The sequence below is a fragment of the Amblyomma mixtum genome, chromosome 1 (assembly GCF_055824585.1).
Source record: "Amblyomma mixtum isolate Tamu chromosome 1, ASM5582458v1, whole genome shotgun sequence".
In the NCBI taxonomy this organism is placed as follows: Eukaryota; Metazoa; Arthropoda; class Arachnida; order Ixodida; family Ixodidae; genus Amblyomma; species Amblyomma mixtum.
This window is the reverse complement of record NC_143012.1, coordinates 257504573-257520652: the sequence shown is the minus strand read 5'-3', so window position 1 is coordinate 257520652 and position 16080 is coordinate 257504573. Positions and strand designations below refer to the sequence as shown.

The window sequence follows — 16080 nt, the reverse complement described above, 5'->3', positions numbered from 1 at the left end:
AGAGCAAGAACGCCATGAACAGTTATGAACAAGCTCCGAATTGTGCGCATTTGCTAAGCGAATAAACCCAACTAAGCAAATGCAGTGACAGCGCAAACTTCCACAAAGAACATTGATTCAGTCACGACTTTGTCCCTGATACAAAAAAAAACTACAGCCTACAAGCCTACAGCTAAGGCAAATTATTATTCGCTAGGGCTACTGAATTATTTATTTAGTTAGAAAATAGTTAATTCGTGAAATCTGATAGTGCACTGTTCTGCGTTATTTCGACGGCTGGCGCAAGAAAGCCAACTCAAGCTAAGACGAGCGAAGCTGTTAGCTGGTGGTGTGGTGTGGTCGGTTGTTGCAGCCGGTGCTGTTTGCGAGTAGCTGCATTTCGCCAATTTCGCCGTGCTGTATGGATTGTGAGCGGTTTGGACGCTGTGCATGAACGGGAGTCAACGGTTTCAAGATTACTCAGAGAAGGGGAGTTGATCGCAACTACAAGCAGCATGTTTAAAAAGTAAGCAACTCTAAACTGGAATGTCTAGCGTTACGTCCAGAAGGAGCGGCATAACTTGCTAGAGTTCTGTCCGAACGTGTGAGTACGTAGCATCGCAGAATGTACCAGGATTTGCTGCTGCACGGTTTTGTTTTTATTCTTTCATCGGATGTAGTCGGGTTGGGTTCGTTGTCGTTAGCGGTTAGGTGACAGTTGCTGTTCCGTCTGGACGTAGCAGAGGGCGGTGGCGGTTTTTGTTTCGCCTGGACGGAAGTCTAGCCATAACGAATTATAAAATTTACTTCACTAGCGTATTACGCCAATTGATCACGGTTGAGCTGCACCGTAGAAGGAATCAGTCAGTTTTTCGGTTTGGAAGGATTGCCTTAGACGTGGCCTGCTTTTTGACTCGCGTTTCTAGGGGCTGTCTTTTCCGGACTTTAGGACACGTTCAGCCCTCGTCATTACCGTGCAACCCTTTTGCGGGCCTTTTCTGGCCCATCGTGCCGGATCACCGTCTGAACTCGTTGCTTTTGTTATGCTCCCAGGTTCGATGAGAAGGAACATGTGTCCGGCATAACGCAACTCAAGTCGTCAGTACAAAAGGCGATTAAGGGCAAGATTCTGGAACAGTTTCCCCAAGCTGAAGATTACATCAACCAGATACTTCCGAAAAAGGATCTGCTTCGAATCGTGAAGTGGTAGGTGGATGATTCTGTACGTCGCCACTGCAAAGTCCTCTGTGCGACAACCTGAAAGTCCCTCAACGCCATCACTGCCTTTTCTCCTTTTGTGTTGTGCTGTACTCAATGAACTCGAGCCAACCGTACCTCAGTGCCAATACTATGTTTCTCATGCTTCCAGCAGTGTCGCTGCAGTGCTGAATCATTCTTCATGCTATTTGTGAGCCTTGTAACACACTGTGGGGCAGTGCACTAGTTAATGTCGCTGTTTTGCGAATGCAAATTCTGAGGAATTATTTCAGTTTCATGTTCGTGATTGAAATATTCAACGAGCTTGCTTGTGAAGGCTGCATGTATTCTTGCAGTACAAAGTATGCAATTATAGGACCAGAGCAATATGGTCAGAGTGCAGATAATCAGGCCCAATAGAGATGACCTGTTTGCACAGCACATCATATGTGTTTGCTTAAGGCCCATTTCATATGCTGTGGCTAAAACGAAAATAGTCTGCCTAGTTGTTGATGCTGCAGTGAGATTTTTGGTAATTGCTTTCACATGCAACGTGTACCCCGAGAATTCGGTCGGAGGGACACACAAGGTTGCTTGATGTTCGCATAGGCAGCCCATAATTAAACACGGCAGAAACGCTACATGGAATGTGTTGATGATGTTATGATTAGCGTACTTTTAGATGAAAGGTAATATTTCGTATGTTTTGATTAGAATAACAGTTTTGCTTCCACCACGGCAGCAGCTCCCTCGTGACCCCACGTCGCACGCCGTCTTGGCGCTCCCCATTGGTCAATCGCTGAGCAAACACACTGACGCTGCGTCTGTATACCAACTGTACGAAACTCGATCACAAGCTACCTGTGGTTAGACCAATGACCCTGCCCAGTCGCAGACTGACAAAATTTGCAGTGTCACAGGCAAAAATGGCATGCATATGAAACAGGCCTAACACGTTCTCTGTGGCAGCGATTTTCGGTGCCCTAATCCCTGTGCATTGTGACCCATCGGTGAGCCACCCTTTTTTCTTGGGTGCAGTGTGACCCTCCAGTGAGGCTCCGGTGAGGCCAACTTATTGGAGCTGACGACAGACTGCAATAGCAACCTGGAACTTAAGTTTTTCACGGGCTGTTTGAAAAACCTTATCTGTCCCATGGCTTCATCGCACTGGTATTTGTGTTGCAGAGCATGAATACGCGATATGACCCACCGGTGACCCACAACGCAGTGAATGTGTTACTTACTCTCTTTTTCCTCATGGCCGTTAACATTGTTGCCTCAACAGAAAGCTAACAGGACATGTGATGGCAGAAGAGGTACGAGCCGTTGATTGCTTAGATAACTTCTTTGCCAGTCCTTGCAGCGTCATATTTGCTTGCGCTTAGTGAACACACGGGACAAGAACACAAATACACAGGACAGACGCTAGTCTTCAACTGCCGTTTATTCGAAAAACAATCAATATAAGACATCTCAAAAATGCCAAACTCACACACGCGCAGTAGCAATGCCCCGCTTCAGGAACAACATTTCTTTTTGTGATAGATTGACAGGCGGGTGCTGACGTATTTCGAACCTTCATTATCAACGCACATAGCTTCAAAAATTTCACGTTCCGATTGGGTTTTCATTGTACCAGAATGATTGTTTCTTGGAAGATTGGTGTGCAAGGTACAGGGTCAGGGTCACGGGTGCCGTTCGATAAAACAACGTTTGCAGTGCGCACTAAGATTCCCCCCCCCCTCCCCCCCCCCACCCCCGCCGATACGGATTCCGTTGCCAAACAGTGCTCTCTCAGTCGTTCATTTATGCATCTTCCTGATTGCCCAATACACGCCTTGCCAGAAATTGAGATGCTCACAAAAAATGGTGGTGCTCTGCTTGCTGAGAGTTTTAGAAACTATGCCCCTCATTTTAACTTCAGGGCTTTGTGTGCACAGGCTAACAGTTCCAGATCACAGCACTACTTCGTTTGGGTTCTTGTAGTTTGTGTTGACAGTGTCCTTCTGAAACTCCGAAGACAAACGTTCATCACCTGGCTGTAGGCAGCTAGAAGTACTTCCTCAAAATTAGTGTCTACTGTGATGTTCAAATCTCCGTGCTGTGGTATTATTGATAAGGGAATTTGCATGGTTGATTACTTCACGCCAAACCCTCATATCGTTGAAAGGAGGAATGCGCGCATAAAAAAACCTGTCCCTTGGAATAGGTTGACTGGGTCCCTTGCAGGAATAGAAAATTAGGCTGCTGGTGGCTGTAAAATCATGGTAAAGTTCTGTGTTTGTGATGGAACAACGCAAAACGGCAGGACAGAACTGGAGACAGGTGCTCACTTACAACTCAGTTTATTTCAAAGAAACACAGCTTCTTATGCCATTTACACAACCACATGTGTCTCACCAATATCGCTCAGGCACTCTAAAATCACAAAAGAAGTTATGCAATCATTGCAACATTTCTAGTTCCTTCTTTGTTAATGTTACGGACGGTGTACTGATACAATGGTTGTGGAGAGCCTCGCTGTCAAAGCTGCCTTGATGATTTTACGGACCAGTTGATTGATTACTTCACATCATATCCTCATATCACGGATAGGAGAAATGTGTGAAAGGCCACCGACACGTTGAAAGGTGTTACTGCCTTTTTGATTTATTAATATTATTAGTGTCTGGAGACGAAATTCTAGAGGCACATGTACTATCAGTGCATGTTAAAGAACCCCAGGTGGTCGAAATTTCCAGAGTCCTTCACTACGGCATCTCTCGTAGCCTAAGTTGCTTTGGGACGTTAAACCCCATAAACCATCATTATTATTGCCTCTTGCTCTGGCCTGCACTACTGAAGCTACATGCTGGGCAACAAAATGGCACCCGTGACGCGACATGAATAGCCTGTACTTGCAGGAGCCAAAGTGCTTGTCCAGGTTTGTGCACTTGTACACATTTAATTACTTTTCTTGCTATCAGGACCTGTATCAGCACTACTGCTAGCTAACCTATGGTTCGACTGAAGAGCTAAAAAAATATGCTTATTTGCAGCACAGGCGAGCTTTACCACAAATTGCTTAGCTAGTGAATTGTTGAGCAATTTTAAATTGCACAGCTAGTGAACAGCTTGTTAGTCATTGTCGTCTTTTTTTTTTTCTTGCAGCTTTTTCCTTCTTGCTGCTGCCTTTGCTCAGTATTTAAATGTCAGTGTTGCCTGTCATTTTGCTGAGCATTTTAAAGTCATGTCTGCAAATGCTGGACTATACTACTGCAGGTGTTCATGCATCTTTCCTCACCCCATAACCTCCTCTTCCTTACGCCACAAAGTGGTCCCTGCCTCTGCTCTTCTTTTCCATTGGCCATTTTCATGAAGTTGACGCATTGCTGCGAGAGCACTGCTAACTGTTGTTGGATACATCTCAAGAAGGCAGCGGCAAATACCCCTCAAAGGAGGACCTTCAGCTGATAGCGTCAACTGACTGTCATACCATTGCAATTAATTCCATCTCATGAATGATCTCATAGCTGCCTGTGATGTCACGCTAGGTTATTAAAGGGACACTGAGGAGAAATTGAAGTTGGCTTGTATCGACAGAATACCAGCTCCTGATTACAAAAACGCCACTCATACTGACAACAAAGCTCTTGTAACGTAGAAAAGAGCAAGAACCAAAATACAGGTATCGCCGCCACAGGCCAAACTCGCAAGTACAAGCGTGATGAGATCATAGGACAAAACAGTGTTGCTAGAACGAATGGTTCTAGCAACACCAGGAACCAAGAAGCCATGAATCACTGAGGCGCAGCCAATGCATGCGCAAATCTCCTTGACGTCGCCAGATGGCGTCATGTGCCCGGCAGCTATGCGAGCTCCTGAAGCATCGGGACAAATCAGCGCCTGTTTTCCGGCGGTAGGCGGGCTCCCGGTATTCCGCTAGCGGTAACAAGGTACACGGTATGCTAAAGGTGTCTATTTGCGAGAACTTCGTTGACGACTTCGAGAACGAGATCCATCGTAACGCTGGCAAAACGCCGGTGCAAATGTAAACGAAGCGACGGCCGCAATAGCCGATAGATGCCTTCAACGTGCGGCTGGCGGTAGCTCTCTTTTCGGCTGCTGCTGGGCCGCACTGCTGGCCGCCAGAAATCACGGAGTCTGCGCTGCGTCATGCGCACGTCACGTTTCACGTCTCTTAGTCCTGTGTCGTCATAGGAGAATCTCAAGTTTGAATCAGAGCGGCGGGAAAAACTTTTTCAACTTCGAATCCAAATTTCTTAGAAATAAATGCATCTTTCGCTGCCGGCCAAGTGGCAACAAAGCCATGACATGCCGAACTATCGGATTTTACTATAAAAAAAATATTAATAGTGCTCTCCTCAGTGTCCCTTTAACCGCAACATCATGGCGAATGGTCAACTCCGTTGGCTGGAGGGCCTCCGCTGAGGTGCAATCATTGCTGCATTCTTGACTTGTATCTGAATATAATCAAAAAAGGAACGGCGTACGCAGAGCCTTGTCATTTGCGTCGTTGCCCGAGCGATTTGCTGGCACATTCGTATGTTGTCAGAGTTTTCTGATAAAAATATGTATCTTAGGAGCACTGTTGCATGCATGTTTGCACGCTAACAGCATAGAAGAGCAGCTAAATGTCATTGGGTGAGTTTTCTGGTGCCGGCAAATATGGACGGTGGTAACAAGAAGTTTCGGCGCTGAAATGAAATGCTTGCATGACCATTCCATCGCATTTCTTACCAGGCACTGAGCCTATGTTTCTAAAAAGATGATTTGCCTGGACTAGAAGAGCCTATGTAAAACGGTTCACTGTTTGTTAAAAATGTGGCTAAGCACACTACTGAAAGGCCTTATTAAGGCATCCATGTATGGCAGTATGGTGCAGTGTTATCCACAGAAAGGTGGTTGGGGTGATAGGAAGATTTCTTTCAAATTCTATTCGTTTTAATGCTTTTTGTACTTCGTTATCGCCCCACGCCCCGGCTATCACTGGCATCAGTCAGTCAGATGGGCAGATGGTAAGGACGGATTGTCATAGCAGCCTTAGTTCATTGCTCTGTGAAAACAGAGCATAGGAAATGCGACCGCATTGTTCTTGCGACTCAAGCGACCGTGACTGCCAAACTTTCATAGCTTTTCGGCGCAGCCAGCATGAAAGTCGCTTGGTCTTGCTTATCTGTAGTGTTAGATGCAAAAAAATTGCTCTTCTAGCTTTATCATTCGCCTGTTGTATGAGAGTCTTCATTCGTCTTTGCTGCTGATTTTAAATTCCATCGAAAGCTTGCTCCAACCACCTAGCACTCTGCTTTCATGAAAGTCGTTTTCAAACACCAAACACAGATTTCTTCCTTGTATTTCGTTTATTCCTTTACTCCCTCGACACGCAAGGCTGGCTCACACGATGTTGCCACCATCGACAAAAAGCATAAGTTTATCATGAAAATTTAAGACAAGTGCAACTCTACCTAGGCTGCCCACAGACAGGCTTCTCCATAGCAGCACCACACTGGATTGCTTGAAGTATCCCCTCTAGGTCGTGAAATTGCCAATAGGAGCTCCTGTGGAGCCCCGTATGTTCTGTTGAGGTTATCTTCTTTGCCTTCTACTTTATCATTCCAGCCCACCTGGTTAACATTGCACTCCATATTCTTCAGCTTCTTCAAGTGAGCTTGGACAAGAAATGGCGGGACATGGTGGATTACCCTGCTTTTCCAGTTTTTATTCTTGGTATGGGAGCTCCCACAGGAGCTCTTGTGTTCTGTTGAGGCTATTTTCCTCTTCCTTTTTTACCTCGATAATATGGCATTCCCTCTTCTTCTGCCAGGCCAGCTTGGCCCTAGAAAATCTTGCACTTGGACAGAAAACGACAGGCGTTACAGACACTAAAGTGCACAAGTGCAGATGTCAGATGCATTAAAGCATTTAAAAGGGTACAACCATGGGGACAGCAACTCTTTACAGAGCACCTGTTGGTCGAAAGTTTTTCTGTCACTTGTGTTGTCTGCCTCTTTCCCAGCCATGACCACGTGGAGATCCTTGTGAATGGGGCAGGAGAGCTACTGTTCTTCCGTCAGCGCGAGGGGTCATACTTCCCCACGCTCAGACTGCTGCACAAGTACCCCTTCCTGTGCCCGTGGTTGCAGGTGGACCGTGGAGCCATCCGGTTTGTGCTCAGTGGCGCAAACATCATGTGCCCAGGTCTCACGTCACCTGGTGCCAAGATGACCCGTGTGCCCAAGGGCACAGTCGTCGTATCCTTGCTGGTGTTTCGTACATGCAGCATCAGGCTCCCTTTGGCCGTAGCAGAACCCGCCCTGGGATTGATGGCTTGTGACAAAATTAACGCAGTGGTGGAGCCACAGAAGAACTGCGGTTTGCATGTGTGACATGGAGTGAGACGGCCATTCCAACCATGCAGAGATGGCTGCCCACTAGGTAAAGGACTCTTAGAGTGGTACAACACACAAAGCTTTTGGGTGTCTGTTTTACTTTTTTTTTTTGCCTTGAAAGAGGCTTACGAGCCTAGTAATAACGAAAATGAGCTCAAAACCACAATGCAAAGCATGAATAATTCATTGAAAATAATTTTTTACTGGCAGTTTAGGTCTCGTTCGGCGTGAGCCTTACGTCATGGTCGGCCTACCAACCCGGGCAAGAACTGTGAGTGGCATCTAAAAGGTTTTAACAGATATGTTGGCCAGGTACAAAGATAAATGCTTTTTATTCACACAGCTTGGCAATTCAGTTTTTAACACACAGGCTTACTAGTGGGGTCACTTGCATCATTGCAACAACACAGCAGATTGGAGGAGGTCTGTGCTAAATTTCACCAAAATATGGCTCTATTTCTGTCATTTTTCGCAAAGGTGGGAAATGTCATTGAGCTATGTATGCCTTGAAAGAGGGAACCCAGACCACCCTGTTCAGGCTTTCACTGCTTTGTCAGAGTCTGCCAGAGCGGAGCATTGAAAATACCTCGAATAAACCCAGTTCAGGATGTGTGCATTGCTTTTAGAAAATGCTCAAAACTACAGATGAGGTATTCTGGTTTCGTAGCAACAAAGGTCAATGCGTGCATATACAACAGTAAAGAGAAATATGCAGATAGTAACAGGATTAAAAATACGCATTATGACATCTGGCAGCAGGAACAAGGTGGAAAGGCTGTAGGCATTGCAACTTATTGGCCGCAGGCAGCAGTGTTGTGGTCCTTAATTGTCTTTGTAGGCGATCATGGCTGAAGGCAAGCAGCACCCACTGGCTGTTGGCTACACAGTGATGTCCACAGACGACATGTAAGTCTTGAACTGCTTCTTAAGCTGCCACATGAAGTCCACTAGCCGTGTCTGTGGAGCCAGGCAGTATCATTTACAGAGGACTGCATTTTGCCCATCTTACAAATTTCTGTAGAGGTTTTAGCTAGTTGTGCTAAGTAATTTCGTTAACAGAATTGAACTTCAAAAACCACAGCAAAAACTGCTGCACTATGAGCACATCGTTAATGTCATGAACACGACCTGGTATTGTAAACAACGTGGAGGATGCCTGTGCTCACAGTAACGTGCAACTTTTTTTTTTTTTTTTGCAGAGCCAGCATCAACAAGGGTATCGGCGTGGACAACGTGCACTACCTCAACGATGGCCTGTGGCACATGAAACCGGTCAAGTGAAACAATAAAGTGATTTAGATGAGTTGAAGGGGCCCGGTGTCTGCCTGCGAGAGGCCTACGGCGAGCGCGGGCGCCTCCCGCTGTAGCCGTTGAGCCAAGCGGCCCAGTGATCCGCGCTCAGAGACGGCGTGCTCGCAAAGCAGCACCGACGCTCCACGCTGCGTCGCGTCCAGCACGTCGTGGTGCGACATTTCGCCGGTCACTAGCAGCTCGGCTTCGCCGAACGCTTCTCGCAGCACGGACGTGCCCGAGCCCGCGCACAGGGCAACGCGCGACACCGCGCTGCACGTGGTGTGCCGCGCGGCCAGGGCGAGTCGTAGGCTCCCCGGTGCGCCGACGTGTTCCCCGAGCCGTGCGGCGAGTTCGTCCAGCGGCACGGGCGGTGCAAGGTGCAGCCGACGGCCACCGTCGGCCGCCAGCGGCTCCGAGCCGCTGCCGCCCAGGCCGGCAGCGAGCCAGTCGTTGGCGCCGTCGTCGGCCGCGTCCCACGCTGTGTGCGGCGAGTAGACGGCGATGCCTTTCTCGAGGCAGCGGATCACAAGCCGCTCCTTCCACTCGGACTGACGAAGCGCCCGCAGCGGCGTGAATATGGGCGGATGGTAGGAAACGATCAGCTGGGCGTTCCGCTCTTCAGCTTCGTCCATCACCTGCTGGGTCAGGTCATTCGTGAGAAGCACGTTCTCGACGACGGGCGTACCGCTGGGCTCCACGAGCAGGCCGACGTTATCCCACGAGGCCGCTGTCGAGGGCGGTGCAATGCGCTCGAGGATGTCGACCACTTTCTTCAGATCCATTGTGCTGCCACTGCGCTCCTGATGCGCCCACCTCTGTGTACGCGAGCTCACACGCACGTGCGAAAACTTTTGATGTCTAGCAAATACCCAACGAAGCCCAAGCGGCCCAAGAGTGGACACATAGCCTAACATGCTCAGTAGTGCAACTCCGATGCTTTCGCTTTATTCGCGGCAGGATAGACTGGGATAGACGCCGGCAGGATTCGCCTAGCATGCAACGCTGACAAACTAACGCGCGTTGCGTGCAGTTTCGTTACAGCATCAGCCATGGAGATTAAAAAGCAGCAGCGACGTGACCCGAGCAACCCGACAGTAATTTTTCCTTTTCTTCCCGGGGCATATAGTTGATGTAGGAAAACATCAATTTCACGGTGCCGACAGCCGTCTAGCCCAACCTAGTCTTCGTAGAGTTTGCACATAAACAATGTAGTTCATTGATGGGAAGCTTTGCGAGGCATAAGCACGTAAGCACAATCTCGAATGCCCTATTTGTCTACTAAACTTCCTTGGTCTACTATCACCATCATCACTATCAATTTTGTGCCTGCTTAGCACACAAATGCTTCACCCACCTTCCTCTTTGTTTCTCAGCGCCAGTAATTACGTAGATAAAGAAAAAAAAGCTTTCTGCAACAAAATGATGGAGAAAGCATGCTGCTAAATTCCGAAGGTGGGAACTTTCCATATTGTCCCTGTTTAAAATCAATAAATAAAAAAGAACGGCAGTTTGAGGTAGCCACGATTCGAGTGTTTACCGATTGCCGCGCCGCTCATGGTGAATGATATAAACCATGTTCAAGCAGTGTTGAAGTTGCAAACACCAGATTCGTGACAATCCCTCAAACGCCTGCAACAAAATCAATGAAACAGGTGGATTAACAAAAATTCAATGACAGTTCAAAAAAATTAAGAGAGAAAGGAAGCAAAAGAGTAAAAGCTTTTCAGGAGACAGCAGAGATATGCGCAAACAGCTTTCATTTGCTGCTTCCAGATCGCGCTGCTATCTGTAAGCAATCCGCAAAGTGGCTGTTGAAACTAGTCTCTTTTTGAAGCAGTTTCGCAATCTGGCGCCCTCGCCAGCGGCCGTCATTGAGTCGAGACTGCAGAAAAAGCCGCCAGCGGCTTTGAGGCATTTTTGAGGCGAGCTGCTAAGGCGCCAGCGACTCACGGAGGAAGAAAACTCGGGAGGGAGCGTCCGGCCGTCCGGCGATAACCTTGAAGTCTTGAAGTGCTTAAAGCCAAGTTGGCCTAATCGCCTAGTCATAAAAAGTAAAAAGGAGAGAGTCGGTCAAAAAAAAACTCGGGGAGGAGGCGTGACGTCAGGCGGCCAGCCTTCGCAAGCACACGAAGCCACTCCCTCCCCCGTTTTTCGCTCTCCGTGTCAATCTCTGATGTTTAGGTGTTGGCGTTTGCTGTTTTAGTACGCGTGTCTGCGCGGCCCATATGGCGCGGCCCAGGGCGTGGGCGTCTAGGTATATACAGCAAGTTTTTCTTCCTCCATGATCGACAGCATAGCCACCCTAGCATACGGTCCACAGTTTGCCGCTCTAGTTTGCGCATGCGGTATCATCGCACGCTATCACGTGGTGTAATGACGGGTCGGAGGGGGGTCGGGCGGGGGGAGGGGTGACACTCTCTCCTTTTTACTTTAAGTGACTCTAGCTTCAAGGTTATCGCGTTATCGCCGGACGCTACTTTTTTTTCCTTCACGTAACCGGTCACTAACAAATGCTTATAGTAACGGTCACATTTCGACTCATAGTTACGCGGTTACGAAACCTGTAGGTGTAAAGGTTAAATTTTCAGAAACTATATGCAGGAACACTCGAGATCTGCTCAAGTTTGTTTTGCTCGGGGTCGGAAGCTATAAACGGAAGCTACTGCAGAAAACCCCAGCTCCTGCGGAAAATTCCCAAAAAATTATTGTTGCGGTTCATTTTTCCCAAATCTTATTTAATGCATTTTAGTAATATAATTTAGTATTTGAGCCTGTACTTTTAACGTTCTGAATTGAAATCGTCTACAGCCGTCCGCTTGATCGGCACCATGACGACACGTGGCGTAACGGCTTTGCCGGCTAAAAGTAAAAAAGAAAAAAATCAAACCGCAAATTGCAAGTCGTCCGTCGGTGCATGATCACGCTACAGCCTCAATGAGTGCTCAGTCGTTGTGTCGTACTTTAAATTGTGTGATCTTTGCGTTTTCTTTATTCAGCAATTTGCAGCTCGAATAATTAGGCCGATTACAGTAGTATACAAAAGCGCAACAGCAACAAGTACTTCTTCTGGGAATAGAAAATCAAGATGCAATAATCTCACATGTTGGCGTTAGTGTTTAATCTGCGTCTCGACGGCAATATACATTGTGACATTGTACGTGTGATCTGCATCTGTGTGATTGCTTGCGCTAGCTGCGCAGCCAAGCACGATATCGTATGCGCACAAATTTTCTGCGCATGATGCTCATTAATCGCATACGAGAGCGGGAAAAAACGATCTTGGCGACTTTTTCGGGTACCATTCCGTCGGTTCAAGCTGGTTACGCATATTTAGCCACATTTTGTTTTTACTTTCTGACGGTAACGCTGGCGAAAGCACGGCAACACTGACAGAAGCGGAAGTTTAAACTGGTTTATGCATAAACTAGGAAGTATAGAAAAGAAAAGCGCAGTGAACACCATCAACTATGTAAATGTGGTGGTCCGCTTGCGTTTATGCGACATATAAAACATACAACGCCGTGATGCGTGACGCATTTGCCGAGAGAACTGCAGAGCGCATGTCTCAAATCTCCATTGTTTTTTTTTCTCGAGCAGTTCGATCCATGCATGGGAAAGTATATATATTCCATCCGCTTGCACGTAGCTCTCTTTGGTCTAGAAAAGATTTTTCCAGTAGTGTCAGGATAACGGTCATGAACATCGTTTCTGTAACTTGCTGAAACTATAGCTTCGAGTGCGAAACAAAACATCAAAGCTCAAGCGCATTACATATCAGTGGTCGACCTGGACTGCTACCAAACCTGCTCGACTCGAGCACGCGCATAGTTCTCCTTGTGGACGCTAGGTGCCCAATGCGCGAGCCGCATTCGGAGGCCAACGGAAGATCAGAACACCGCGCGCAGTCTTCGCAGCCGGACGGTCGTGATAGAAGAACTACTGCTGCTGTCCGGCAAAAACACCATTCTTCTCGCTTCCAAGGTATTCGCTGCCCGCTCCCAGAAATCGGTAACGCTTATTTAAATTTTACGTAGCATATATATACTTAACGGTGTGTTCGATCGCAGAAGTAAAAACTAAATGTGTGCCGCTATGCTTACAGATATAAAATAGAGAGGGTTGGGGGAGGGGAGGACAGATCGCACGAATAACGTTTACTGTGAGTGCTGTTTTTTTAGGTACCTATACATATGTAATGACTAAGAGAACGCGCGGCAGCGTGGCTCCAAAATAGCACATGTGTGGGTCTGTACGTAATTCATTCTGTGCTAACAAAACAAAAGAACCAGAGCGCGCCTTGCAGTTCTCTGTTCCGGTCGCTAACGGCCCCTTCACTTTCTTTCTCAAAAAAAGCAAAAGCAAGAGCACTATTGCGGAGCGAAAGCGGCTCCCCGGCTCTTTTGAGTTGCCGGCCGTGGAAAATTCCGCGATGAGCGCCGCTTCTTCGTTTTCGCGCCCTCTGCCGGCGGCCGCCAAAAAGCGCGTCTGCACGCACGCGCGCGTGGCCAGTGTGTCGTCTGCTGCTGTTTGCGACTTTCTTGCAGGCGCAAGTTCTGGCTTGGTCTCAATTCCGCTTCCATTAGTCGCGGACATTTTCACAACGAGCTCAGCATGCGATATATTCATTTTAATTCACTGTTTCCAGCGGCTTGATCAACGCGTGCCAAAAGACGAGCTCTCTGCGGCGCTCTCCTCGCCTCGTGCGCAGCTGCATCAGCGTTGTTCTGCGGCCATGGAAGCGATGGACTGGTTCGAGCGCGACCTCATGCAGAGGACGACAGCAGCGTCGGGCGACGCTCACAGGCAAGCGATTTTTTTTTTTTTCTTTCAGACTGCTTGAATGTAACCAAGCACGTCGTATACCAAAACTTTCGTATTTATCAGTCCATTTTTTTTTTTTTTTTCAAATCCTTTGCGCAAAGTACTGGCCTAATCGAGGGCAAACATATCGCTCACAAGGTAGTATATTATGGTATATTGTTCCTTGAGATGTAATTTAGCATCGATACTTGCTTGCATTTTGTAGAATTAAGGAGCAACTTCTGTCGGCCGTGAGTAGTTCAGACGCGAGCCAAGCAGCTGATTCGGTGGGAGGGTGAGTTGCGCGTTAGTTGTGAATTGCATGTTGCATTTTTGCGGTATTTAACTTTCGTTAGAGGTGTGATCGCTCTTAATTTTGACTTTAATTTTAACGAGCAGACGAAACGGCATCTTCGAGGAACTGCACAATTTGCACCGATTGCTTCTCTAACCGGCAGGGGGCGCAGCCTCTTGTTTCGGTTTATGGTGCCTCGATGCGCGCGGCTGCTCAGCCCATAGAGTTAATTATAACCAACTGTGCCAGCGTGTGCGACACTAGTATTTCAGTAATTCCAAAGAATCAGGCAGGTGCTGATGTTTAACTGCATCTTAAAGAATGTAGATAATATTATGGGATACTCTGTGAGCGATGTGTGCTCTCGATTAGGACAGCATTTGGCGCAGAGGAATTTTTTAAATATAAATCCGCAGATAAATACGGAAGTGTCTGTATATTGTCACGCTTGTTCGCAGATGTGTTTGTTTACAATTGGCAGACGAGCCCTTGCTCCCAGAATTAAGATGCTACCAGGAATGAAGGCTGTGACCGCATGCAACATCTTGTCGAAAATGCAGTCGCGTGGTGGTGGGCGGGCGTATAGTCATACTGTTTATTGGGCGAACTTGTGCCCCGCCGCGGTGGCTCAGTGGTTAGGTGCTCGGCTGCTGGCCCGAAAGACGCGGGTTCGATCCCCGACCGCGGTGGCTGAATTTCGATGGAGGCGAAATTCTAGAGGCCCGTGTACTGTACGATGTCAGTGCAAGTTAAAGAACCCCAGGTGGTCGAAATTTCCGAAGCCCTTCACTACGGCGTCTCTCATAGCCTGAGTCGCTTTGGAACGTTAAACCCCATAAACCAAACCAAACCGAACTTGTGCCCACGAAATAAACTTGCTCTACGGCGATGATAGCACCCGCGTCGTGAGCAGTAGTTGATGCCGGATTGCAGTTTACTGGGAAGCTTAATTGTACGCAGCGCTGGTTTCGCCCTCAAATAGCGTTCAACATATATGATCACGTGGTGCGATAAAATCCTCCCGGTCTAATTCTATACTTCTAAATGCTATTGGGTTTTCTGATATCACAGGCGGCAGCCAGAGCAGCTGCGCGGGCGCGGCTGCAGGCGAACACGTTTTCGCGTAGTTTTGCCCTGCTCGTGCATGATATTAGTGTTCTAGTCGAAAAAAAAACACTGCATTTTCATTTTTTTTTTACAGTTCAGTATGGCAGCATTCCGGTATGGCTGCATGCAGTGCACAATAAGATTTTCATATGCAGCATTAATCACCTGCTAGCAGATGGAAGAAAGCAGAGGACGAATTAAAGGTTCAAAATCCAGGCTCATTGAAATTTGGGATAAAGTGCAAGCAAACGTTGACCCATGTTCACAATAGATAAAAGTGTCGCAGAACCGAAAAAGCATTTTCAAAGACGACGCAGCTGCAGCGGTCAGACTGTGGCTGAAGCATGCAAGCACTGCCAGTACCACCGCTACCAGTACCAACAAGCAGAGACCAGTTACACTCCTTTTTCACACGCAGGCTGCCGTTCCGTTGTGGCCTCAAGCGAGCCATGCCGGTGGCACCCCCTTCACCTAACGAAGTCAAGCGGTTTCGGCCGGCCGTCGAGCAGCTGCCACAGCAGCAGAGGACGCCGCCAACCAACCTGCCGCGAGACTTTGACAGCTGGCTCGCCGAAGTGCACGGATGCTAGTGCGACGCCCCACGAATGCCTGCCAAAGAGGGGGCCGCCAGTTAAACTGGACCTCCATTGTTTACGCGCGCTATGAGATTGCTTGGCATAGCATTCTCGTGGAGTGCAGTCTGTGGAGGCATGCTTCCATGCTGTTGTAACGGTAGGCGGACATTGCTTTCCCACTGTGCAGGCAACACTAGTCACCGCAACTGACGTCCACGGCATCTTCGTGCCCATGTCGCGAGGTGCGTCATTTCCAGTGGCTACAGTTTCCTTCACCTGCGCGCCAGGTCAAACTCCTAGGTCTCCTCGCTACCTGAAAATCCAGCTAGTTGCGGATGCCGAAGTGCCGTGCAAATAAACATGTTGATTTTTTGCGTTTATACTAGTCTCCTGTGGTTATATTTTTCAAATTCTTCAGCTACAAAGCATTTGACGTTTCTCGCAT

The 16080-nt window shown here is 47.9% G+C and overlaps 3 protein-coding genes across 5 annotated transcripts; 2 read left to right on the top strand and 1 right to left on the bottom strand.

Moving 5' to 3' along the window:
* Positions 1-314: 314 nt before the first annotated feature.
* On the top strand, positions 315-8874 carry MCTS1 (malignant T-cell-amplified sequence 1 homolog). Its single transcript, XM_089565849.1, has 5 exons — positions 315-505; positions 1033-1185; positions 7193-7427; positions 8404-8471; positions 8765-8874. The coding sequence occupies exons 1-5, from the start codon at positions 495-497 to the stop codon at positions 8844-8846; spliced, it is 549 nt and encodes a 182-aa protein (XP_089421975.1). The 5' UTR covers positions 315-494; the 3' UTR covers positions 8847-8874.
* LOC149371562 (NIF3-like protein 1) lies at positions 7879-10165 on the bottom strand. Its single transcript, XM_089565848.1, has one exon. The coding sequence runs from the start codon at positions 9770-9772 to the stop codon at positions 8861-8863; it is 912 nt and encodes a 303-aa protein (XP_089421974.1). The 5' UTR covers positions 9773-10165; the 3' UTR covers positions 7879-8860.
* Positions 10166-12710: 2545 nt separating this feature from the next.
* LOC149371561 (uncharacterized) lies at positions 12711-16015 on the top strand. Of its 3 annotated transcripts, none has more exons than XM_089565846.1 (3): positions 12711-12839; positions 13504-13661; positions 15479-16015. In XM_089565846.1, the coding sequence occupies exons 2-3, from the start codon at positions 13591-13593 to the stop codon at positions 15648-15650; spliced, it is 243 nt and encodes an 80-aa protein (XP_089421972.1). In that variant the 5' UTR covers positions 12711-12839; positions 13504-13590; the 3' UTR covers positions 15651-16015. The 3 variants fall into 3 exon arrangements, with proteins under 3 accessions (XP_089421972.1, XP_089421971.1, XP_089421973.1); XM_089565845.1 differs by having other exon boundaries at positions 12732-12866; XM_089565847.1 differs by lacking the exon at positions 12711-12839 and having other exon boundaries at positions 13576-13661.
* The last annotated feature ends 65 nt before the right edge of the window (positions 16016-16080 follow it).